This window comes from Clinocottus analis, unplaced genomic scaffold (assembly GCF_023055335.1).
Source record: "Clinocottus analis isolate CAN_PGR_092001 unplaced genomic scaffold, fCliAna1.0.p SCAF_10, whole genome shotgun sequence".
NCBI lineage: Eukaryota > Metazoa > Chordata > Actinopteri > Perciformes > Cottidae > Clinocottus > Clinocottus analis.
In genome coordinates, this window is record NW_027175821.1 from 20,296,121 (window position 1) to 20,321,655 (window position 25,535).

At 42.2% G+C, this 25,535-nt stretch overlaps 2 protein-coding genes across 5 annotated transcripts in view; both read right to left on the reverse strand.

Annotated features, from left to right (window-relative positions):
• Positions 1 to 5,524, reverse strand: part of slbp (stem-loop histone mRNA binding protein) — a 6,892-nt gene extending 1,368 nt beyond the window's left edge. Inside the window, exons 1-7 of one of the 3 annotated variants that reach the window (XM_068595828.1) lie at positions 5,321 to 5,524; positions 4,086 to 4,226; positions 3,535 to 3,648; positions 3,380 to 3,445; positions 3,065 to 3,187; positions 183 to 338; positions 1 to 59 (exon numbers count right to left, since the gene is read on the reverse strand). The exon at positions 1 to 59 is cut by the window's left edge and continues 41 nt beyond it. In XM_068595828.1, the coding sequence (XP_068451929.1) occupies positions 1 to 59; positions 183 to 338; positions 3,065 to 3,187; positions 3,380 to 3,445; positions 3,535 to 3,648; positions 4,086 to 4,226; positions 5,321 to 5,379 (718 nt within the window). In that variant the 5' untranslated portion in view covers positions 5,380 to 5,524. Of the gene's footprint in view, positions 60 to 182; positions 339 to 3,064; positions 3,188 to 3,379; positions 3,452 to 3,534; positions 3,649 to 4,085; positions 4,227 to 5,320 lie in introns of all 3 variants that reach the window. The other 2 variants (XM_068595818.1, XM_068595806.1) reach the window with 2 other exon arrangements.
• A 1,947-nt stretch (positions 5,525 to 7,471) lies between these two features.
• Positions 7,472 to 25,433, reverse strand: ccdc142 (coiled-coil domain containing 142). Of its 2 annotated transcripts, XM_068594621.1 has the most exons (18): positions 25,030 to 25,433; positions 24,400 to 24,467; positions 23,895 to 23,929; positions 23,348 to 23,387; positions 22,025 to 22,278; positions 21,339 to 21,566; positions 18,610 to 19,913; positions 16,598 to 16,884; positions 15,364 to 15,450; positions 14,308 to 14,487; positions 13,838 to 14,004; positions 13,393 to 13,545; positions 12,179 to 12,293; positions 10,331 to 10,508; positions 10,068 to 10,178; positions 9,327 to 9,427; positions 8,730 to 8,898; positions 7,472 to 7,850 (listed from the first exon to the last, which is right to left on the reverse strand). In XM_068594621.1, exons 2-18 carry the CDS (start codon positions 24,446 to 24,448, stop codon positions 7,742 to 7,744), a joined length of 3,567 nt encoding a protein of 1,188 aa, XP_068450722.1. In that variant the 5' UTR covers positions 24,449 to 24,467; positions 25,030 to 25,433; the 3' UTR covers positions 7,472 to 7,741. The 2 variants fall into 2 exon arrangements, with proteins under 2 accessions (XP_068450722.1, XP_068450729.1); XM_068594628.1 differs by lacking the exon at positions 25,030 to 25,433 and adding an exon at positions 24,551 to 24,563 and having other exon boundaries at positions 23,895 to 24,467.
• Positions 25,434 to 25,535: the final 102 nt, after the last annotated feature.

A 25,535-nucleotide genomic window follows, 5' to 3' on the forward strand; every position in this document is an offset into this window, starting at 1 on the left:
CTGACAGATTTGGGAAGTCCAGCTCAATGTCCATTACATCACCAAGACCCAGCTCCTCACTAGAAGGAAGGACAGACAACAGACCACACATGAACACGACCTTCATGATACAGAATGTGTACAGGGTGCAGTCCTTACGAGTCTCAGGTGACTTGTGTCTATGTTGCCAAATATCTTCTTACATGTTGTCCAGGACATTGTCTTGGCCGTCCTCTGCTGGGGGGTCCCAGGTGTGCAGTTTGACCTTCCACAGCTTGATCTGCTGGTCCCAGGAGCGACGGCTGTACTTCCTGAACTTATTAGGAGTCTTTGGGTGAACACCTGACTGACGCATGTGTCTGGAAAGACAAAAAAACAGGAGAAGTTAAGATCGGATGTATTGCAGAGTAGCTTTGCATGTGCAAGAAATGTGTCTCTGTGATTTGGTAGATGACGATAAGTGGTAAGGTCCAGGTTTCATTTCTTTCCTATAAAACATAACTATTGCTCTACACATAGTTCAGTGTTTGCCCTACCATTATAGAAACTCCCCGCCCCTCTGTCATTTTCTCTATATCGCCAGATTACAAGAAGTCATTTAAGGTTCTCTTTCCTGTAGAACAGCTCTACACCTTGTTATGTTGAACGTCGATGTTTACGTTTGTAATAAATTAATATCTTTGTGATAATACGTCACAGAGATATAGTTTGAAGTCTGTCGGAATCAGTAGACGTTACACTTCCTCGTTCTATTTTTGCGTCATCGAAGGTGATTCACACAGCGAGATATGAGCAAGCTAGACATGGCTGGGTCATATTATACACACACACACACACACACACACACACACACACACACACACACACACACACACACACACACACACACACACACACACACACACACACACACACACACACACACAGAGAGAGAGACAGAGACAGAGACAGAGACAGAGACAGAGACAGAGACAGAGACAGAGACAGAGACCGACAGTTTAGCCTGTGCCTTAGCCGAAGCTATACTGGAGCGCACAGAGCAGCTTCACAGCCTGGAAGATACGATACCTGCGATGAAGAGGACAATGCCAATAAAAGGGATCCATCGGAAAATGGGTAAGTGTATTTACTGAACTTTGCAATAGCATATTGACGTAGTAACAGGAACTGTAAGCCAGCTAGAGCTGCTGCTAACATGGAGATAGTCATAGCAAGCTAACACGACGTAGATGGCTTCAGGGTCTCTATGAAACTGAACAGTGCGTAATAAAATATTGCCACTATCCCCGTTCACTTTCTTGAAGTGAACTTAGTACGCCTAGTAGTGTTAGATCTCTGTTATGTGTTTGTGAAACTGTAACCACTGTTACGTTAGCTTCTGCTATCCAGACCTAGCTAGCAGAAGCATTTTTAGCTTGTGCCCTGACCATAGATGGCTGTCTGTTAGCTTAGCAACGTTAGCATGTAGCATTCATTACGGGTTGGTGTGTAATCGTTACTCTCTTTCAGTGAACTTATACTAACTATTAGTGATGTATTTTACAGAGAGGATTCACAGCTGCCAGGGTCCAGAGGACAACATACAGCACCGCTGCAGCAGCTCCAGTCCGTCTCTGCAGATCACCAGCAGGCCGCACGCAGGCCTCAAAGCCAGCTACAGCTTAGCATTCCCAACATAATAATACATTTGGTTTCAGACATTTATTTACATGTGTCTTCCATTGTATTCATATATTCCACTGCTTTTGTGACGCTAAGACCTTTTGGTAAAACAATTCTAGCACCAAAACAGTTGAACCACATGAGTAAAGGTATGTTTTCACAAGAGATATGAAGAAGTTTCAAAATAGTATATATATTTTTCAGCTTTAGGCCCATGATATCACTTTACACTTGTGCCTTAGGACAATGCTGCCTCATTATATAGAGAGCTGAGACTGTTCTGCAATTTTAGATGTAAAACACATGGGTATGCAAGTGACTTTAAAAAGTGAATTTAAGAAATTATATGAAATCGAGAAAATGACCTGACACCTCAGAGAGTTAAACAAACTAAACGGCCGTATTTTATTGACAGGATCTACTCAAGAACTTGTCATTTATGTCTCTGCGTGGTCGCGCGTAAACACTTCTCCTCTCCTTTGCGCTCTGTATCGCGCGCAACGTTGTTCCGTCCTGATGCGCAGAGACACGTGCGTGCACACATGTGAGCGCTGAGCACACAGCAGTGGGAGAGACCGTAGAAAAATCAAGGAGCACCGGAGCAGCTCTCTGAACCCGGAGCAGCTCTCCTGCTCCAAGTGAAACGAGCCAAAGTGCTCGTGTCTTGTTCCAACAATGAGCTGCTGGCTTCACACATTACAAAGTACACAGACATAAAACTAAGTCATTAATAAATACATGGAGAAATGCCTGCACTTTCGGGTAAATGTTCACGGTACGCCGTTAACAGGTTACGCTGGGCACGCGCGAATCTCCGTGAAGTCTCCTTCAAGTTGTCTTTTCTGCTGTTTTGTCTCTCAAAACCATGAAAAGATCTCACCTCAACATGAAGCATGAACTGAGAGCGTCCGTATAAAGTCTACAACCCCGGTTTAAAAAGATGCATAGTGGAAAGCAACTCACTGCAGCCACTAATACTGATACAACCTGATACTGACACATCTACTCATTGTTTTGCAATTTGCTTTTAGTTTTCCAAAATGAGTTATTTAGTAGTAACTACATATTATTTATTTTTTACATAGATAGAACTTAATTTTCATTGTTCTAAGCAATTGCAATTTTTTTTCTTTCTTGGTGTTGTGGGGCAATCTGGTTTAATTGAAAGTTATTGTAATTTGTTTCATTCTGTTATTTCTAAAAGCACAGATGGAGTCACGAAATGATGTTATTTACAGAAAAAGTAATGATTTTGGTAATGGTGTCATCGTTGGTGTCGTCGAGGACCCCCGCCCCTCCCCCCCGAAGCTATAAACCTATGGGAAACACTGTAGTTGCAGCTGCCTCTATTGATTGTGTGTGTGTGTGTGTGTGTGTGTGTGTGTGTGTGTGTGTGTGTGTGTGTGTGTTTGCGTAGACCTACTTTGGAACTTCTTTGATGTATCGATCATAAGCTAGTGTGTTCTTGCCATAGTTGATCTGTTTCTGTCGACGTAGCAACACAGCCTCATCCGTCTCCATGTTGTCTCCCTCTTTTGAGTCACAGCTACAAAAGACAAACAAAGAGGTGTATTCACACATACAGATTTTTAAACAATAAAAGGCTCAACAGGCCTATTGCTATTTATTATGTCTGGATCCCTACTATCGATTGACATATCTATTGTTCAGAATCAAAACATTAATAATCTGAGTTTACTGGTCAGACAGAGACAATATGAGACAGAAAATTACCCACCTCCCAGAAGAGCCAGAAGAGGTCTTCCTCTCCCTCTGGGTGACCTCTGCACCCAGTATCCTCCTCCTGTAACTGAACAGAGGGTGCACACAGTGAGTACTGAACTCATAAAGACTGTGCTTTAAACCACTGAAATCGAAGCATTGTTTGGTTACCGCTGCATGTCTCTGTGTACACCCCTTCTCATCTCATCATCCTCCACCTGACTGCCCCAGTCAGCCTGTCGACTACAGCGAGAAACCGGGCCTGTGCTCTCTGGAGTGGTGAAACTAGGGAAAAAACACTCGGGTTCAGACCAGAAGCAACAAGCTAAGCGGTACACATGTTCATGTTGGCAGCCAGACTAGCACGACTTAATTTAGTTTGACAGTGTTGCAAATAAACACATACACTTTCCATAACTGCAAAGTAGACACCAGCAATATATACTCACATGTATATGAACATTTCCATCTGTAATAATGCAATAAGGGTCAGAAATAGACAATATGAGGCAGTTGGGATTATGATTTAGTTTAGCCTTTGGCTAATCTAAGATTGGCTCTGCAAGGTATGCTGAACCAACTCTTCCACACTGTATAACTTTATATATCCAGATGTGCACATGTCCATATTCTGCACTGCTTATGATTGGTTATGATTGGAGCCTGAAGAGCACTGACACTTGCGTTAAATCACAACATATGTGGTCGCTGTGAACTCTTACCTCTCAGGTCTCTTGTCAGAGTGCCTGGAGCTGCTGTCCGCGTGCAGGTCCTTCTCCCCACCGTCCACCCCTCGGTCGGCACGCAGGCTTCCGTCGATGCCCCGTTTCCGGCAGTTGGACCACCTCGAAGGGCCATAGCTGCTACACGGGGAGGACACGGGACAGGACGACATTAAACACGTACATGTTAATTTGATTAGCTCTTCGTGACACGCGCACACACCACACTATGCTGTCGTCTCCCAGTCACAACAAAGATGGCAGCCCGACTAACGTCACCGCAGTAAGAGCAAGTTGCGACTTGGGAAACGGGTTAATTTTTTATGATCAGAAATCGAACGGAATATTTGTCCCCAAAGATCGCCATAGTCATTGACAAAATGTGAAAGTCATAACAGTGGGGACGTTCACGTCACGTGTTTTAAATGAACTTGCTCTTTCCAAACAGCTTTCCGAGGAGCCGCTGTGAATCCAGAGAGGCTTTAACTTAGTCTAGTTTAGAGGTCTGCCACGCCGGCTGTTTGGCTTCCTATTTCGGATTGTTCATTCATCCATTATAGCTGACCCCGTTTGGTGTCTGATGGCGGCTGCGGCCTGTCTCGCCTCAGTGGACTAACCAGACAAGGCATGTCAGTCCATTTATTTATAGTGATTTCGGGTTACCGCGCACGAAGTCCAACAACTTCGCTGTCAAATGGGCCTCTTGTTCCAGCTATCTCCACCAACACAGACCCGAACAGCGTGACAGTTCCTTCTCTCGTCGGCCTTTTCCGCCTCCTGCACTATCTCTTTCTCTCTCTCCATAAGCCGCCAACAACTGACGCGGGAGCGCCATGGCGCTATTGTTAAGTGTAACGTGACAAAGTTACGAATGAAATTAAAAAAGCAGAAACTTGCTGACTTTACTTCAAGACTAACTCACGAACGTTGTGACGCTACGAAGGTAAAGCTAGGCACACAAGCTAGCGCAGAAAAGAAGGAGGCGAAGAGAGCCGGAGTCTCCATTGGGACATGAACAGTGTGAGCTCAAGTTGACGTTATCCAAGTCACGGAGGAAATTCATACAATAACGTCAGCAGGAAACGTATTAGGCCAAGTTAGTTAGCTAGGATCGCATCTTAAGTTACTAACAATTACCTTCACAGTGCCTTCAATTAAGTGAACAAAGACACAATGGAAGCTCGTAATAACGACGTTTTAAGTTTGTGCACACACAATTATGAACGTAACCTCACCTATTTTCTATTTCGCTGTTGTTAGCATCCCGCCGACTGCCTCTGGTCCAGTCAGACATATTCTCCTTCTTCTATTAGTATCTTTAGCGGTGAAGTGTCCGAGAGGCTCTGCAGCAGGCTCACACTGTGCAGATACGCGCCAACACCGAAAGACGCGCGGTACCAAACAAGCCATCAAGTCATATGACCGGAAAGGGCGGCTTTACGTGTACATTTTACAACAGCACTGGGTGGACGCAACCAGGCGGCGACAGCAGAGGGCAGTAGGGGACCCAGTAGCTGCAGCAGCTGCAGTTACATCTGATTCTTCTTCTTTTTTAATGGCGAGTGGCAACTTGCTTTAAATGTTCAATACCGCCAACCGCTATGCTGGAGTGCGGACCAGATGTCCGTATTTCCATAAGGACTGGGAGAGAGAAAAAACACACATTTGTCTTAATTAACACAATGTATTAAACAAACTCAAAGCTTTATGTTACATTTCCTTAATGGTAAATACATTTTTAAGTTTCAATACCACCCCCAAATACTTTACTTCCTTTTTGTTTAGCCTTTCTCTAGAACTTCTGCAAGTAATATGCTGAACCATTTCTTCTTCTAATCCACATTCATATGGTCTTGTTGAAGTTTTCTCTTGAAGTCCATTGTTTTATTCAACCCTGTGTCCTCAGTCTTGACCTGCTTGTTTGCTCTATGGAGTTTTTTGTTTTCATTCCTTCCATGTTTCCTTTATCCCATACTTTAGCCAGGAAATGAATGCTTTATCTTCAGCTTTACTAAAAGCTAGCTCCATTGTTATTATGTGTTTCCTGTTTCGGTAAAGAGTCCGCCATCATTTCCCACAATGCCCCAATGAACCACATATACCTGTCTACTGTCTCTAATGGACCCAAAAGCACTCACATCAAACCATGTGCTTCTGTTGATTAAACAATCCAATACTATCACCTTGATTCTCTATCAAAAAAGACTTTAACATCAAATGCAGTTAGAGACTAGATGTGTAATCCGTTTCACATCTCTTTTGGTAACTCTGGCATGTCTTTTAATACCAGAGGAAATAAAAGATAAGCAGAATGTAGGTTTTAATATCCTTCCTGTCAGTAGAAAAAAGACACGTGTCCAAGCATTTGGTCACTTCTCCATTGTTCAGTTCTGTATTCTGTTCACTGAGTGTGTTCTCATATCTCTTGCACACCTCATTTGAACAACCTGTAACATCTGCAACCACATTCAGTTCAGTCTCTCTCATGTGCTATCTGGCACACCTTTACCCAATCATGCTCCTCTCTGTCCCAGGTGAGACTCATCAGTCTTCTTCAGGCCCAACACAAAGCCTTTTGTGGTGCATATTTTCACATCATTTTTCATTTATAGACGTATTTCCGCCAGGAAGATCATGCTATCAGTTGTGTGTCCTTCCATGAGTGACCTCCTGCTGCAGCAAACTGCATAATATTTCGGGGTGGCCAGTTACAGGTGGTGCTCAAGGACCTCTTGTGATTGTGATGACTCACACTTTACTCCAATCCTTTGTCTGTATGGATTTTCTCAATTACAGAACCTGGGTGTCCACCTAATTGTTATACTTTTGGAAGAGAGGCCGGGTGTCAATCACCCTTCATTATGTTTTTTTGGGGGGCACTCACACAATATAAAGCACGAAACTAGTCAAGAGCAGGATGTACCAAGAATCCCTGTTGGAATAAATTTGTTTTGTTTTGTTTTGTTTTGGTATGTATGGATGTATGTACGTATGTATGTATGGATGGATGGATGGATAACCTATTATTACCTTTCCTGTAGCCTTAGGTGCACCCTGCCGGTCAAGATGGTTCCTTATTAAACTTGTACCATTTTGTTTGCAGAGCAGCTCAGTCATGAAGCCCAAAGTTGAATAACTCTGAATCCGGTTTAGTTTCTGAGAGTTGATCACTAACAGTCCTCAACAATCTGCCCAACTCTTGTCTGTTACCCGCACGCATCTTATGTCGACCAATTCCAGTTCACCATATACATGTACAAAATAACATTTCATCAGGAAGTAATGATGATCATATTCTGTAGTTTATTCAGGAATACAAAAATATGTTTTCAGACAAGGGATAAAACAAATATTATTATATAATAAATAGAAGTATTTTTGTGACTAATAAATACATTTACTTTAAATATTTCAAAAGTAACCCCCAGATGTCTCATCTTATTTGCAAAAATATTTGACCAACAAGAATAAAACATTTTTTTTACAGTATATTCATTTTAAATTATGTTTTTTTTTGCCAGTGAGGTTCATGTGATGTGTGTGTGTGTGTGTGTGTGTGTGTGTGTGTGTGTGTGTGTGTGTGTGTGTGTGTGTGCGTGCGTGCGTGCGTGCATGAGTGTGTGTGTGTGTGTCACATCTCTGCAGCGTCTGTGTGTTTAAGGCTCAGACTTAGAGAGGCACTGCAGACCCGGCAGCCTCCAGCGACGAGCGCTGCTTTGGATCCTCAGGTCCAACCATTCCTGTTGAGCCACACCCGGAGCTAGACTGGGAGCACAAAGTAGAGACAGTACTATTCTTACTATTCAATCTCATCACAAAAGGCAGGTGGGTATGTCTTTTCTAATAACACAGAATTGTGAGTACTTTCAGGGTTCAGCATTTCACTCCTACTAGTGTTTCCATGCCATCTGAAACAAGCCAGCTAGGTAACAACACTACTCTCGTCTGGCCTAAAGTTTACGTCACATGTGTGATTACTGTGACAAGAGCTGGGGCTGTAATGTCCGTATACTGTTACGTTTTGATTTTATACGGGTTTGGGGCTGGTGTGGCAGAGACAAGAGGATAACCTGTGTTTTGGTTTGACCCACGTGGGTCTGCTTTGCTGTGAGGGGAGTGTGCTGCAGCTCCAAGGTACGAAAACAGGTCCGTCAGCCAGAGCTGCCAAGCATCCTAGTTCTGGCAAAAGAAGCCTTTCGGAGGCAGAGTATACACAACGAGGGTGTGAGTCTCTGTTTAGTATGCCACTTTGGATTCATTCCAATAATCCAACATGGACCATAGAGGCATTATTATATTTGTTATTATTTGGTATATATAAGTCCACAAGTCAGCTCTGAGGCTTCATCCTCTGATGTTGGACTGAGGACAGACTGTGACTTACTTTGGCCTCTCCAGGTACAAGTGATATGACAGACAGGACGGGATGGAGCAAGGCTAGCTGGTTAACATGCTAGCTGGTTAACATGCTCATCAGTTAACACAAGTGTTAACATTATCCTGTTGATAATGTTAGTTCTATGACTGTTTGAAACTAACATTTCAACCAGTTACACATTGCATCTTTTAAGGGGAGGGACGGGCATTGAGTCCGATACCTATACCAAACCAAAACGATGAGGAATCACATCTGTCAAGATATACCTTGGAACAAGGTAGGGCTCTCCAGGGCTGGAGGGGTTCAGTGGAGGGACGTCAACAGTCACAACTGAAGGATCCGACTGAGTCAGGTCCTCAGCCTCCATACACCTCAGGTTGGTTATGCTGCTCCCCACTGCTGCATCAAGGCTGTCTCTGCTGCTGTTGGCTGGACCTGAATAGTCACACACAAACACAGGTTACTGCCAGTGAATATACTTTCCCTTTTATCAAATTTATATATATATATATATATATATGTATATATATATATATATATATAGTGTTGGCCATTAGGACAACTGTGATAGCAGCAACAACAAAAAAGTGTCACAGACCGACACACTCGGTCAGGTGTGAGCTGGGAGTCTTGTGCAGTTAGAAAAACAGAAATCAAAGCTGATAAACTGTGACAGAGACTTGGGAGGAGACTTATGTCCACCAAGACAACAAACTCAAACAAATATCCTTGGATGGCTTCAAAGCAAGTTCGAGTGATCAAGTGTGGAAAATCCACACCTCATTTGAGTTGAGGATGTGTCAGAAACTGTGGTTTATTCATGTTCTAGCAGAGACTTTCTGACCAAGTGGTGTTATACTCACAGCAGCGTTTGAAAGGCTCCCAGGCTTTGGACTGCAGGTACGGTTTGGCCTGTGGCTGCTGGAGCAGACAAACCACTGCTGAGTCCACTTGCTGAAAAACCCTACAGACAGAGGCAGAGGATCCCCCAACCGGCTTAGCAAAAGTGGTGTGGGAAATAAGCAAATGTGTGTAATGCTAATTATGACTCTTTGCTGTTAAATATCTCATGTTAGCATAAAAAATATAACCCAATCTGCTTTTATCCATCTGCATAACATTTACAACATTTCTAAATGTGGTGGGGAGAGTGGCGGACATGCCATGACCACACCCACTTAGTGTATACCACTGTATAGCGTTCCAAACCATGGAGCTAGTATTGCATCATCTTTGTTATGAGGCATCTTTAAATCAGTGTGAAAAAGCAAAGACGGCGTAATGGCAAATCTTCTTTGTGTGTAAAATGAGCTGAAGTTTCAGCAGGTCAAATAAATACATTTTCAAAACACCAAGAAATGTAATATTTTCGAGTCCACGTAAAAAAAAGTTGACTTTTTAAGTGACCCATATGACAGTCCAAAGACTTTGCATTCTGGTGTTAAACAGCATGTGTTCAACATGGAGTTAGTTCCCACAAAAGCAAAACGTGTGGATTTGAAAACAAGTCAGCACATTGGTTTGTTGAGCAGTCACAGTTCAGTGTGAGGTACAGAACCTAAGACTACGTCGTGGACAGTGAGATAAAGGGTAGGATGGGGTACCGGAGGCTGAGCAGCCGTTGGTGGAGTTCCGCTGACAGACCGTATTTGTCCGACTGGATCAACTCTCTGATAGAATCAAAGTCCTGCTTCAGCTGGAGAGCTCCCTGCACACTGAGGAGGAACAGGACAGCTCTGCTCACAATTTATCAGCAGCACAAACTCACTGAGCAGTTATGCTCCATAACGATGAGGTCCCAAGGTCTTTTTAGAATTAGTGATATTCTGAACAAGTGATATTCTGATATATTGTGAACAAAATGTACCTGAACTTGATCCTCTGTTTCAGGATGTGTTCCATCCACGCCTCCATGAAAGCTGTCATTGTTATACTCAGTGCTTGAACACGGGCATCATCAGACAAGGGTGCCACGCCCTCTAAAACCTGACCAATCACAGTCTGAGTCGCCAAAGATGCATACTCACTGGGACTGCTGGGAAAACCTGTTGGGAATACACAATTGTCAGTACACAGTCAAATGTGCCAAAAGTTGGGTTCATTTGGAAGCCCAGTATCATAACTTTCTTTGGAAAAATGCCATCTTAATAAAGTATTATTATTGTTATTATTATTATTATTATTATTATTATTATTATTATTATTATTATGTTTTTATTATTATGTGAAATTATGTTTTGACCTACATATGAATAGGTGATGTAGTGGGTTCAGACTATGCCGCAATAGATGTAATTATAATTGTATTAAAAAGGTGGAGCTGTTATGAGAAACTGTTCAAGGATTATGTCTGTTTACCCGTCTAACCAAAGAAAGAACACTAGGAAGTTCTACTGCATGAGTATAAGAGTGCAGGCCTACGCCTCATGTCATGCTGCCATCAGCAGCAGACACACCAAACAACAAACGACTCCTCTTTAGCGAGATCATCCCAGCGAACAATATATCAGGTTCCTCATTTCTCTCATTCAAAGACCTTGAGAGGTCATCTGTGCCTTCAATTTCTCCACATGTAAACGGTCCAAAACGCCACAACCAGGCTCCTGACAGGTACCCAGAAAAGGAAGCACATTACTCCTATTCTGGTCTTTCTCCACTGCCATTTCGGTTCAGAACTCATTTAATGGTTCTCGTGTTTTTTTATTAAGCTCTCTTCTCTCCCAGACCTCCCTCAGGGCTGCTGACTTGGGGTTCTTTGGTTATAAGCTTCCTCTCAGAGGGGAGCTGTGCCTTTGCTGTTGCAACCCTAAACTGTAGAACAGAAGCCCCCTTCCTGTCTATTCGACCCGCTCCACTGGCTCCAAGTACAGACTCAAAACACACTTTGACACGTGCTCATGACCATGTCTGGTATATTTGTGCCCATGTGTTGTGTGGATTGGTGTTAATGTTGGTGTTTCTCATATTTTAGCTATACCAGGCGTGGTTTGCAAAGCACTTTGTGTGGGCTGTTTTTAAATATGCTTAATAAAGAAATGTGATTGATTGATAGAACATCACCGGCTACCACTGTAAATTTAGGAATCCTGCACTTATTATTATCTTTGCTCTGGCCGCTCACTTTAATTCTAACCCACACTGACATGGGTGCAGAGTCTGCCATGTTTTTCACTGTGTGTTTGGGGCTCCACCCTTTTCCACCCAGCTCAGTTAACAGGGACAAAAGTTATCTGCCTACAAAATCCCTGCAGCCAACCTCCAGGGGATGTGCATAAGGTTTCCAGCCAAACTCCCATGTGGAGCAGTGTGGAGGAAGTAGGGGGATTTATTGCCAGAACGGGATTATAATATTCAATAGTGTATAATCATCTGAAATACCTGAATTATTGTGTTTTTGTCCACCAAACACTGCCTAATGTGTTTTTACAGCACCTGAGGTTCCCTGTATTTATGGTAATGTATTCATTGAACATTTACAATGTATCTTTCTGAGTCTGTTGAGGTTTCCAGTTTCCATCCTTAAGTACAAATGACACTTAAAAGGTAATCTACTGTACAGTTAATATACAAACACATCCAGCTGGTGTTCCTCTGATAGAGAATGTAGGTCAAGACAAAAAAACAGAACATCTTTGTATTCCTTGGACATAGTCTGATCAGCAAATATGTGTTTTCTGTATGAGTTTCTGCATTGGCTGGGCATTACCAACCGCACCTGTCCTGAGACGGGGTCTCCAGTGTACAGCAGAAGGCATGGTCTGCTCAAAGATCTCCCCTGACATCCTCTTGCAGTCGCTGGAGAAGGTCTTCAGCACCAGAGAAGAGAAGGTCTGGTGGAAACAACAGTGGCATCAGGATGAGTGACGTCCACATTCTTTGGTTTGCATAATGCCACATTCATGCTGGCAGAATGAAAGAAAACAGAAACATCTTAGAAACATTCAAATATTATTCATAAACACAAACGTTAATGTTGGAATGAACAAACCTTACAGGCTATTCCATCGTATTGATTGTATTAGTGGTGGATTGTATTTACATAGATGTAACGTCAAAGGGGGGCATTATGTTGGGCCAATTTGATGTCAGCTCTCAAATTCTTGGATTGGATTCCAATTTTAAGTGTTATTGGTATTCTCCCTCAGTCAAACATCACATGAATGTTTAAGTTTATTCTTGATCTTGGAAACAGGTTTTGGTTTGCTGATGATCAGCTGAGCATACTTGCTTGGATTGTTAGACAATTCTTCAATATTTGCTATATAGTGCTCATGTCCAGCTGCTGAAACCTCCCCATACTGTCTCTTGACTATTAAACCATATCCTAAAAGGTGACGTGTCTCAGTAGTACAACATCTTACAAACTTGAATAGGTTGCACTCTTTTCTCACCAGACTACAAAAGGACACATCATCAACTTTGTCTCACCAAGTCTAACAACGTCATAGGCTGCAAACCTTGGGCTCATTTCTTTGATTTTGGTGCCCTTTGAACTGCGATATTTGAGGTGGGTGAGCCAGAAAGAATAAAGCTATGGTATGAAGCTCAGGCCTTCTTTCTATCAGCTGCTAGTCAGAAAGCTATGTGAAACAGGGACGGTCTCCTTCAAAAAAAAAAAATCAGATTAAAATATTGGAGTGGATTGTTAATGGCCAAGTTAATAGATACTTTGTGTCATACCTTGTAACTTATGTGATTCCTTGTGTCAATTTTCCTTTTTTTGTGTTACAACAAATGTTTTTCTTTTCTTTAGTTTTTTTATCTGTGCACTTGTTGGGTTTGTTGGTTTCGCCGTATTTTCTATAATATCAAAAAAGAAACGATCAAACCCAGCTGATGTGTTGCTGGATACCATTCTCTTCTTCAAAATGAAAATGGAAGAGGAGTCACTTTTTATTGCGGTTGTGTAGAATAAACCAGACAGGTCACCTGCAGCTCGGACACAGCCCTGTCCAGCGCTTCAAGTTGCTTCCTCAGCAGAAGCTGGTTGTGGTTATGAAGAGTGGAATGTTGGTTACTATCTGAATTCCTCATCAGGGACTTTGTCTGATGCACCATCATCTCTATTGACTCTCTCAGTACCTGCAGAGAAACAACACATCACAAACACTTTTTCAAAGTTTCGCAGAATTCATTTCTGCACAATAAGATAAGAGAATGTTGGACTGGCGGACAGACAGTAACATTTCTTTTTTCATTATTTCTCAAGCCGTCACTATATCCTGACAGTAATACATGCGTAGTATCATCGAGCTTGTGAACTCTGCGCCACCTGCAAAGCGGTGTCTTCACGTTAATTGCACTGCACTGTCAATTCATGCCTGTAATTTAAATATATTCAATTGATGATGGTTGACATTAATCAGTAACATACTTTGAGGTCTCCCTGTGTGATGAGCAGGAAGTTGTTGAGGCGCCATGAAGAGAGGAACTGGTAGGCCTTGGACATGACCCAGACCATAGACAGCTGCACGGTGGCTAACACCAAGCTAACAGTCTGTCTCTGGAGAGTGAGCCTGGAGGGGAAGAGGCGAGGAGAGCCTGCAGAGAGAGAAAGAGAGAGAGAGGGGGAAAGAGAGGGAGAGAGAGAGAGAGAGAGAGAGAGAGAGAGAGAGAGAGAGAGAGAGAGGGAGAGGGAGAGGGAGAGAGAGAGGGAGAGAGAGAGAATCTGAACCCATTGCTTGACATGTCTTTAGAGCAGAGCCGTACAGCTGGTGGTCAGAGGTGGCTAATGCTTCATTATGATCACCAGAACGAGCCCACCATACGAGAAAAAGTAAGGGAACGTTCATGTGAGAGTGCAAAGATGTTCTTGCATAAGCCCCATTGCGTATGTCTTCTTACCTGCCCGGCTGTTTGAGGGATGGCAGCTCAGGCACGACAGGAGAGGCGAGGACAGCAGCAGGAGGTGCTCCATGGTCACTGACATCATCCCATTTCCATCTTGCTCAGATGGACTGCTGCTCTGATTCACAGCTTTGAGACACTTGTCTCTCAGAGCTGAACCTAAACTTCTGCACACCTCTGAAGAAAAACAGTGTGTGAGAGACAATATGACAAACATGTGCAACAGAAGGCTGCAGTCAATACAGTGCATTACCTGTTTATTCATAAACACTGACGTTTATAGGGTTTGTATAAATTTAATTGAAAACTAGCAGCGCACTGTTCTGACGTTTAGATGAAGCTTATAGCTTGTGATTTAGTTGTGAGTAGTCTGTCTGTCCTTCACATATCTCGAGAACCATCTGATCGATTCCATATGTGGCAGGTGTTTTATGACACAAGGGAATGCTTTTGTCGAATTTGGAGCAATTTAGGAGCATGACAAACTTTGAATAAACACACACACACACACACACACACACACACACACACACACACACACACACACACACACACACACACACACACACACACACACACACACACACACACACACACACACACTCTGTGTATCACTGTGCCTGCAGTTCACTATACACCCAGATTGTGCTTAACTTCCCTGGAGTCAATACTCCAAGTGAAAGCACTAAAGTGTATTTCCCCTGTGTCTCTTGCAGTGAGCCGTGACCTGGGTGTGTTTCCCCCCTGTGAGTAAAACTGGATACTAACTTATTACACCAATAACAGCAAAATATCTTCTCTCAATAAATCCATGCTCTACTTTATAACTCACCAATGTTTCTGATCAAGACCTAAGTGTGTGTTTCTTCAGCCCAGATTTAGTGATTTCGGGGCCACAGGGAAAGCTGTCTTACTTTGTTCTCACCTGTTTTTATACTGGGAATGTTGGTATATGCAGTGGTGTGGTAGAAGAAGCAGGCCTGGTGTGTGTGTGCGTGTGTGTGTGTGTGTGTTTGTGTGTGTGTGTGTGTGTGTGTGTGTGTGTGTACTAACCATAGTCCCATTGACCATGTGCTGTAATGACTAACAGATACAGACAGAAGTCCTGCAGCATGGTTCTGCACTCCTCTGGAACCAGATCTACAATAAGCAGCACAAAACCCAGAAGAGTCATTTTGACCTGCAATTCCAATGCAAAATGTATTTTTTTTATCAAATATATAAAGATAGGTATTCACAACACATCATCAGGAACGTGTTCTGCTACTGTTGATGCTCCTTTAGATGCAGGTTTTCCAACAAAAATGTAATGTGGGAGATGACCATGTGCCAGTAAAACTCAAACGTTTGTAGTGAGGACATAAACTGCACATACACCTTGAATATTATTTGGGTCACGCCTGACAAATGCATAACAAACATTAAGGACAAAGTTTTTCAATTTTTTTGTCATGTTAGGTTTTAGTAGAAGGTTGAGAAGGTGGTGCGTTGGTAAATCTATCCAGGATCGAGTTGCGTTGAGTTTAACAATTTTGTCTGATCAAGTTTGCACATGGTGACTGAAAAACAACAACAATGGACTCAAACGACACCTTTATCAATTCCAGTCTTTGAAGCAAAGGCCAAAAAATAGAACTACAATTTCTGGGTCCATCATGTTATGCCATGGTTCCCCAAAAATACTTTCCCCCATAGTCTTCTATTGGGAAAGAGACATCTGTCAATTAGTAATGATAATTTTTGTTAATTTTTTCGAGGTAAATCAAGTCCTCTGTACAAACTGTCCTAACATTTGTAACATGCACAACTCGCTGAATCCAGAGTTATTTTCCTTACTGTGTTCATGGGAAGGAGAACAGGGCTGAAAGAAAGGGCTGGGGGGCAGGGTTAAAGGAAACGCTATTACAGTGGTTTATCAGTCAAACCTTTCTTGTCTCGGGTTCCTCTAAACAACTTTCATAGGATTGAATGGGGTGTCGCATCCTATGTATATCCAAATCGGTTTATATCTATGTTTAAAATAGAAATTTCTGAAATGCTAATCTTCACACCTGTAACGTCGACACCTTAAGTTTAGTTCATTATCATGTGAACTATTTTGTTTAATAATACATATAATGTATTATTAATACATTGATTGATTTGCGTCTTTACAGGTTTTGTATAAAGTCAATCATTTGAAGAAGTAATTAATAAAATGCAGACAAGTAAATGAATAAATAATGAATAACTGTGTTGTAGGGCCTGCCGTAAGCACACATCATTTGGCTGGACATCATCTTCTCACCTGTCTTTGAAGCTTCACTCATCCGATGCAGGATCTGGAAGCCCCTGTGTTTGTCTTGGAGGTTAATACTTCCTGCACTTTTTCCTGCTTGTGGCACATGCAGCTGCAGCCACAGAGCTTTGCTGCAGATTGTCCACAGCAGGGTGCGGTACTGTCCAAACAGATCCGCAAACAACAACGACTGGCCGAGGTCCAACCACTGGACCGAGTGAGGCCAACGGAGACTGTCCGGGTTCACTGCCTTCCTCCCTGCTCCAATTGTCTCCTCCTTCTCTGAGGTTCCATCCCTTCCAAAGGACACAATCACTGCAGTTATCACACATGGACTGTGCAACAGAGAGTGTGGTCATATGCAGGTCAATACTGAACAAATGTTAGACCACATTACTGGTGGATGCGGCAAGATGTCCAGTAACAGTCAGTGCAAAAATGTCCTCCTGTAACATTTCCTCATTCGAGCAGCAATGTATGTATTGAATTAAAGCCTAATAGGGCTACTTTGGATATTTTAAGGAATACCAGGAATTCGGTGCAATAATTCCACTGTGTTAGAAAACACACAAGGCTGCATGGGTGTCGGCGTGTTGTTAAAAGTGCCAATAAAACAATGAAATATGAACCAAAGACTCCAGTTTAAGTGACGGATCCATAAGTTTGAAAGTTTATTGGCTACCAATAAGCGGCTATAACATTATGAGACGGGCCTCAATCTGTTGTCATCTTGGTCTAAATATGTCCTTTGGTATGAGATAATATAGCATCCGTAATATTGACGGATGGTGATAATCACATTTGTTCAACGTCCTGTGTTTAGGGACTTCTAAGCAGCTGCTCACTGGTCAAGATAAAATACAACATATCCACAAACAATCCACAATCCACAAAACTGTGGAGAAACTCAGCTCTCCAGTCAGGTCTCTCCATGACTCACGAGCAATTTGTTGATGACCTACATCCAACCACAAGAGTCAAAAAAACATAATTTTTGTGCATCTTAATAAATGTTGAACTGTAATTGCTTGTATTCAGTGAACTGCAGGTTCTCCTAGTTGTGGTCCTTGTCCCTCTTAGTTCTACTGTTGTCCTTAGGTGATCATCATTGAAATCCATGACCAAAGCCTAAGGACTACAACATTTCTGAAAATTATTTGAGATACACTGATGGATCGGCCTGTGGTCAGTCTCATATAGCTGACAGACAGGAACAATGAACCAAATATTCAGTGTTTTGATCTTATTCCAGATTCCAGGAAAAACAATATTCCTTCAAAGTGGTTTACATGACAATAGAAAATATATATTCCACTCATATTTTGGAATACAAAGTAATTATGAACATCCAAACGGATGCTGTTTACATGACCCCATCAAATTTGGAATATTGTCATACTGGTATTGTAGTGGATTATCAGCATGTAAATGTAGTCAATGTGTTCCAACAGGAAACTAACATCCAACTATTGCATCTCCTCCAAGCCCCAGGGCAAGACTTACTTTGTGAAAGCCTTTTAGAGGTGAATCAATTTCCCAGTAGGAACACTTGAATAGTCCTTATTTAAATCATTCGCTTTTAAAAGTTATAAAATTCAATAATAGCTGAATCTATATTTATAATGTTCATGTCAGCGTGTCCGAAACAGAGGGCTGGGAGGCGGGTTAAAGGAAACGCTAGTGCACTTGATCTATGGCCCCTTGGATGCGGAAGATCTAGGAGCGGGTTGCACCAGATGGTCTCTACTAAACCTGGTCCTAAGAGCTAAGTGTCAGTCTTTGCTAACAGAGGTCTTTAGAAAAAAACTTTACTCAGTTCCACCAACCAAACTTAAGCCTAGTCTTGGCGATGCATGTTCCTGTGAATGGCCAGCATATGATATATGGCCATTGCCTGCTGTTGCCTCGCATAGAGCATCAAATGCGTCTCAGAGGATCTGAAAAGGCATCCACATTCTTTAACAATAGTGCATCAACTGTTAGTGGCTGGTTGATCTTCACAAACCCGAGCGGCTTCTTACCTGGTTGTTAGTTTCAGTTCAGCCCATTCCTGCTGATTTCCTTCCACATTTCGGTCCTTGCTCCGCTTTGTACTCTGTACTCCTGTATTCCATTCCACTGAATCAGCTGGATTCATACCGGGAGCATTCAAAATCATCAAGTCAGTCTTCTCGTTTGGTGATAACACCTCTGTTACTGTATCTGGGAGCAGTGGTTCAGGTGGAGCCTCAGGTGTAGGTGTATGTGACACCAGGAGAGCCAGCAGGTCATTGGAGGCAACTAACACCTGAAAAAGTAGCTCCACTGAGGAATGGTCCTGTTGACAAACACCTGACAGAGGCATGGCAGAAAGATCGTGAAGGGCGGTTGAAGGGGGTGAAATGGTCTGCAATAGTTTACGGTTTTCTAAGCTTCCTAAATTTGTTTGGACTGAGTCCAAAACTTCCACAGTAGTCTGGACTAGACCATTCTGGTATACACATGTTTGGTACTGGCTGGTTTGGTCTCTGTTAGAACCCTCTGATCTGTCTTTGACAAAAGTGGGATTGGCTAACACAGGATTGTGGTTTTCAAAGATAGTACTGTCCAAATGAGGGTGAGGGATGTAAACAAGAGGAGTTGTATGGCAGGTGTGACTAGATGACTGATGATAAGACGTAAGATAGGTGTGCTGCAGCTGCTCCCAGGTCAGCTCAGATCTTAGTGCAGAGGTCCCAGAGTGGGGTCTGGCCACCTGACTAACAGAGCTATCAGGACATACGTAGGCCTTGTGGCTGGTGTGGACCTGACAGATAGGACAGTTCTGCTCAGAGGCCCAGCAGTGCAGCTGCTTGGCTGCCACGTCTGCTTGATGCACCGCTAAAATCATCATCAGCTCTTTGACTGTGAAGGCAGCAGGGTGACGCCCTTTGTTGTTTGGAAGACTACAGTCCAGTGTGGAATAATGCACCTGCTGTAATACTGCAGTCCTCAGCTGGGTGGTGCTGTGCTGCGCTCTCTGCTCTCCCACTGCCTGGTTATACGAGTCTGTTCCCGCTAAAATGTCCTCCAGGACTTCTCTTGGTACAGAGTCTAATTCGGTCCGGGCTATTGCACACAGAATGATATACACATAACGTTCCATCAAAACCAGTGCCTGCAGACCAAGTAAGTCCAGAGTTTGTTTGATTTCCCCCAGCAGCCGGGTGTGATGGACGAGGGATGGCCTCAGGTAGTGGTCAGAGTGGACTTTGGAGAACAGGCAAGACCAGTGGTTGAGATGGACCCGGAGCTCCTGACTCAGGGAATCGAGACCAATGCTGGTCGAAGACCAACTGGGCGCGGTCTGGAAAAGAGAGGAGAATGCTTGTGTTTGTGAATAAGCACCAGCGATATCATTTGAAATCATTCTATACAAGTGCTGCTGACACTGTACCCGAGTATCACTACTGATACCAAATTAATTATTTTCTTCAGTATCGTATTATGAGCAATATAAACATATTTAATCTTTTAAAATAATTTTTAAAATGAGAAGAAGCCAAAGGTCTTAAACAATACATGCTGTTTCAACACAACCAGCCATACAATAGCTCTGTAAAACAGAGGTGAGGGAGGAGCTGAGCAACACCAGACTGAAAGAGCTCAACTGTTGGATGGATTGGTGTGACATATATATATATATATATATATATATATATATATATATATATATATATATATATATATATATATATATATATATATATATATATATATATATAAATATAAATAAATGGTTGGACGGCCAGATTAACACTAAATTAATGCGTTAATCTGCTCAGCCCTAATATATTTATATATAAACAGGTATTGCTGGTCTTGCCATCAATAGCTGTCAGATGCTCCTGTGTTGTGATTTGGGGGAGTTTTTCATGTTCTGATGTGAAGGTCCTGGGACAGAGGATGTCATATGTGTAAAGAAAATTGTGATTTGTGGCTATACAAAAGGAATTGAATTGAATTATGAGTGGACAACTTTATTTTGTTGATACATTTTTTAATTGATGTAATTAACCATTAAAGTATGCACTGCAGACGTACATATCTCCTTCAGCAAACAGAAACAATGAAGAAATAGCACCGTCAAACAAATGTGCATTCATGTGCAGCAATTCCGTGTCTCATTTGTTATCATTTTATACTACATAACGAATAAAGAAATAACAAAACCAACAATATACTGTTTCGGCCATCAGTCCTGGTCTCACTCTGATTTATTTTTGGAGATTACAGCACACATGGAATTCCCTGCAGAGGGACTTATGTTTTGTTTTTGTCATGCATACGGAGTGAGGTGACTCACACAGATATAGGTATTGTATATAAAGCTGATTTTGTTTTCTATATTAGACGGTTTTGAAAGAACTTTCTAAATAAAAAGGCAGTTCACATTTATCTGACTACTCATATTAATGATTGTAAAAGTAGCTATGTGCAAAACATTGAGATGTATTGAGGAATCAAAATCAAATCGTGAGGTTAGTTAAGGTTCACAGCTTTATTGCTCTCTGGGTCACTATAGCAGCACTGAAAACGTTATCGCTTAAATGGACTACGTTTACCATCATCACTGATTGGACATCCACATAAAACATGCCTCGTTTTCTCCTTAAAGTAAAGCAAAGTTGTGCTGCTTCTCCATGTGTTTCACGTTACACAGAACAATCGGATGAAGTGTTCATTTCACTGACAGAAACCTTTTTAACAGTTTCCTGTCGTTCAGCCTTACCTGTCGAGGTGTCCGGTGTGATTTCTCCAGCTGCTCCTCCAGCAGGTGGCTCACCCTGGATATGTACGCTGCCGCTAGGCGAGCCCTCCTGCTGTACTCGTGTATTAAGAGAAGTAGGGACCGCTGCTCCAGCAGCCTCCACAGAGCTGTGTAGTGTCCCTGCAGGATGGAGGAGGAGGGCAGGAGGAGAACTCCACCCTCTGCTGGGACGCCTTTAAAACACACCTGCTGTGGTAGGGAGAGAGGAGGTTTGACATTGCTTCTTCTGCTTTATCACCCCAATTACCTTCAAAACTATAATTCTTAATTTTTTTACCATTATTTCAATACTTACTTTCTTCCTTTTTCAATTATTTAAATATCTTGTCACAGTGACCTTTGACCTCCGAAATCTAATCAGTTTTTCCTTGATTTCAAGTGGACGTTTGTGCTACCTTTGAAGTTTTGAAGAAATTCTGTGAGAATTTCCTGAGAAGTCTTTGTTCACGAGAATAAGACTAATGTACAACATGAGATCATAACGTCTCGGATGGCGGCACAAAACTCCTGTTTTGTTTAATCTACCACGAAAGAACAGTGCAATGGGGAGATCCAGTACAATGTTTTTCCTTCTTACTCTTAATCATGAGGTTGAGAGCAATCAACGCCTGCTGGCATACAGCTTGCCTTCCCTCCCGAGAACTCACCTGTGGGGGTCCCTTCTGGGCCCAGCTGACCTGCTGCCACTGGGGTGCCACGGTCAGAAGAGCTCGTTGCAGACGCAGGAGACGTGCAGACGACTGGGACACCAGATTGTGAGCGACTACAAAATTCCCCTCGACTTCTTCCTCATCTTGACTGCGGCAGTGAAACAGCCACTTCAGACTGGGATTAAAGGTGCTCCTGAGTAAAGACTCTGCTCGCTGCAAGGAACGGGAGATGGACCTCTGGGACCAGGAACCTGGAGGGGCGGACAAAACATTGGTAAAATGTTTTTATTTCACATTAGCATATCAATGGGCATTTTCAGCTTTTAAAAAGAAATTAATCTGGAGGAAAAAAAGTAACATTCTACACAAGTGAATCTGTGTCGGTTTTAAAATTCCGTTTTGGTAGTAAGTAGAGCAAAATGATGTTCACTTCAATTAAATTAAATGTATTTTATATAGTACAAAATCACAAATTATCCTCGCAGGGCTTTACAATCACATCGGATCAGAAAAAACTCGCCAAAAAACAGAAAAAAACTTTCACAGGGAAAAAAGGAAGAAACCTCCAGGAGAGCAACAATGGAGGATGCCTCAATCAGGACGGACAGAAGTACACTAGTTGTCATGTGTACAGAATGAACACACACAAAGTAGATGTTTAGAAAAAATGAATTGTGGATGACGGTGTCAAGGCTCCAGAAAAACCTTGGAAAAAAATTGAATAAGTCATTTGTTTTTAAGAGAGACACTTTGGACATCTATTTGTGAAGTTCAGTTTGCAGTGACGTTCCAAAGTCACAGCTTGCTGTACATCACGTACTGTATTTCCTGTTAGTATGAAGCAGGTATGTACGTATGTTTACTTGTCTGTGTACTAACTGCAAGAACAGCGTACGGTGAACGTTAGTTTGTAGTAGTGGCGGCCGTGGATTATCTACCTGCCTTCACTGTCTGAGTTATCAGCTGTTTAACGCTGAAGCAGAGCAACAGAGGGAGACACCAGTTGTGCAATGAGAAAATGAGATAATAGGGAAAAATAATTATAATACATGTAGTGCATTTGTGAAAAACAATTAAATTATAAAATAGCTATAACTTTTAATATTATAATATTTTTTTTATAATAAAAAATCTATAACATTGTGATTCTGTTTAGGCCAGCAGAGAAGGCTTAGCAGGCCCTGACGGCCCGCCACTGGTACGTAATACACCCTGTGTACAGTAGGATCTGCGACAGAGATATGGGCTCAGTCCTCTTGTCTGACACCAGAGTGTGTTTTTGGACACTGACAACTTCATCTTTATCTGCTACTATAGTACCATTAGTGGTCAGATCCTCCGTCACCATGCAGGAACTTCTCTGAAAGACACAAAGGGAAATCATCCATCCAGTCAGTCAGCGAGTGTTTGAGAGGATCATCTTTGAATGCTCTTGAATCGATATAAGCGTTATCACTGCTACACCGTCTATCTTATTTAGGCCTCAAAATGTTGCAACATAAGACTGCTTTAAGTCTTTAAAAAACGATTTTTCCGACAATTTCACTGAAATCAGGTTTCCGCTGCTGGACACCAAAGCAATGATCTTTCTTCCCTTTTCCATGATTTGTAGTCCATGATCTGAAGTCAATAATCTGTAGTCCATAATCTGTAAATCCATGATCTAAGTCAATGATCTGTAGTCAATGATTTGCAGTCAATGATCTGTATTCAATGCGACCAAAGCTAAGATTTTTAAAGCTCAACGGAGCTGCAGGGTGAACTGTAATTCTCTCTGGGTTCGTCAATACAAGCAACCCCCATTATTACCATTGATAGACAGACATCCAATTGACAGGGAATAACATTTTTTATTTACTTAACTGACCTGCTCCTTTTCTGGACAGATTGACTCAGGATTATCTGGACGAGAGAGACAAAAAAAAAACTCCAATCATCCGACAACATCAAAAACAAAACGTAGGACTGTCTCATCACTGGACCAACATCTCTTGATCTCTTGTATTACGTTCCAGAGTTTCTCAGGAACCATGAATGTAATGAAATGCTTAAATAGGCTTAGAAAGGTAAAATAATTGAAGGGATGTCTTTTGAAAGGTCCTACCCCCTGATAGTCAAATACAAAACTCCTCAAATTAATAATTTCTAGGTTATAAAAACTGAATCATCTCTGATTGATAGTTGATCTATTACAATTTTTAATTTTCAAACCATTAGGATGTATGGATTTGAGGAGCCTGTTAATGGGCTACACAGCAGAAACCCCCAAGATCCAACAGTGGGATATTTGTGTGTGTGTGTGTGTGTGTGTGTGTGTGTGTGTGTGTGTGTGTGTGTGTGTGTGTGTGTGTGTGTGTCAAGTGCTGTCAGACCAGGTTTTCCACAAGGATCTGTTAGTATCTCTGGGTTGTCGTGATCCATCCCAGACAATGCAGCTGAGCTGTGAACAGACGTTATAGACATTGTTAGCTGCTTGATAAGGGTAAATGGACTGTACATCCATCAACCACTCAAAGCACTTACACATCATATTTAGGCCTCAAAATGTTGCAAAAAAGACTGCTTTAACTCTTTAAAAAACTTTAAAAAACTAAATGGTTGACAATTTCACTGATATCAGGTTTTCACTGCTGGACACCAAAGCAATGATCTGTAGTTCATGATCTGTAGCCAATCATACACAGATGGCACAGCTATGAAGTTGAAGGATGACTCGCTCTTTCACTGAACCACAAAGCCAAAAGACTTAAAGAACACTTTTTAAGGTGAGGTGTTTGATTTCAGATTCAAAAGAAGAGAATACATGATGCACTGTTGTCGAAGAAACCACTAAATTTACATCCCCTCGACCAACAGTAACACCCACATGGATCGGTCACTTTATGGTATTTTCCTTCACATATTTGAGTCAAACGTAACTGTTGACACCGGGTCTCGTACTCGCGGACGTTTGACTGAGCAATGGACGGTACAACCCCAAAGCATTATAAAGACATTCTTACTGAACATTAGAAATGGTGTCACACGTCCATCACTGGGGCATCCTGACGATTCAACAGAAGGACCGTTGGACCCCTCACGTGTCCTCACGAGACGCGGGAGCTTCACCTTCACTGAGAGCGAATAATCCCGCAGAATTATAGTCCCAACAGCAGAACTATAGTCTCAACAGCAGGTTTAGCCCCTTTAGCGAAAACTAACGGCGTTTTTATCCGTGTCCACTATTTGTATTTATCACATTCCTTCAGTGAAATGGCCGCCGAAAACCAAGTATCTTATTATTGACTTACTCCTTTTCTAAGAGTTGCCTGTTAATCCACTGCTCACGAAGCAGTGTGGTTTAAAATAGCATCTGCTAGCCAAGCCTGAAAACAGTAAACACAGGAAGTAGAAACAGCCAATAGGGAGAAAGCGTCCGCGGTCGTTATGGAAAACAGACCGCTTGTCTTTTCTTCTTCTGTTGATGGATTTGCGGCAGGCTACATGGGCCCATTGCTGCCCCCAATGG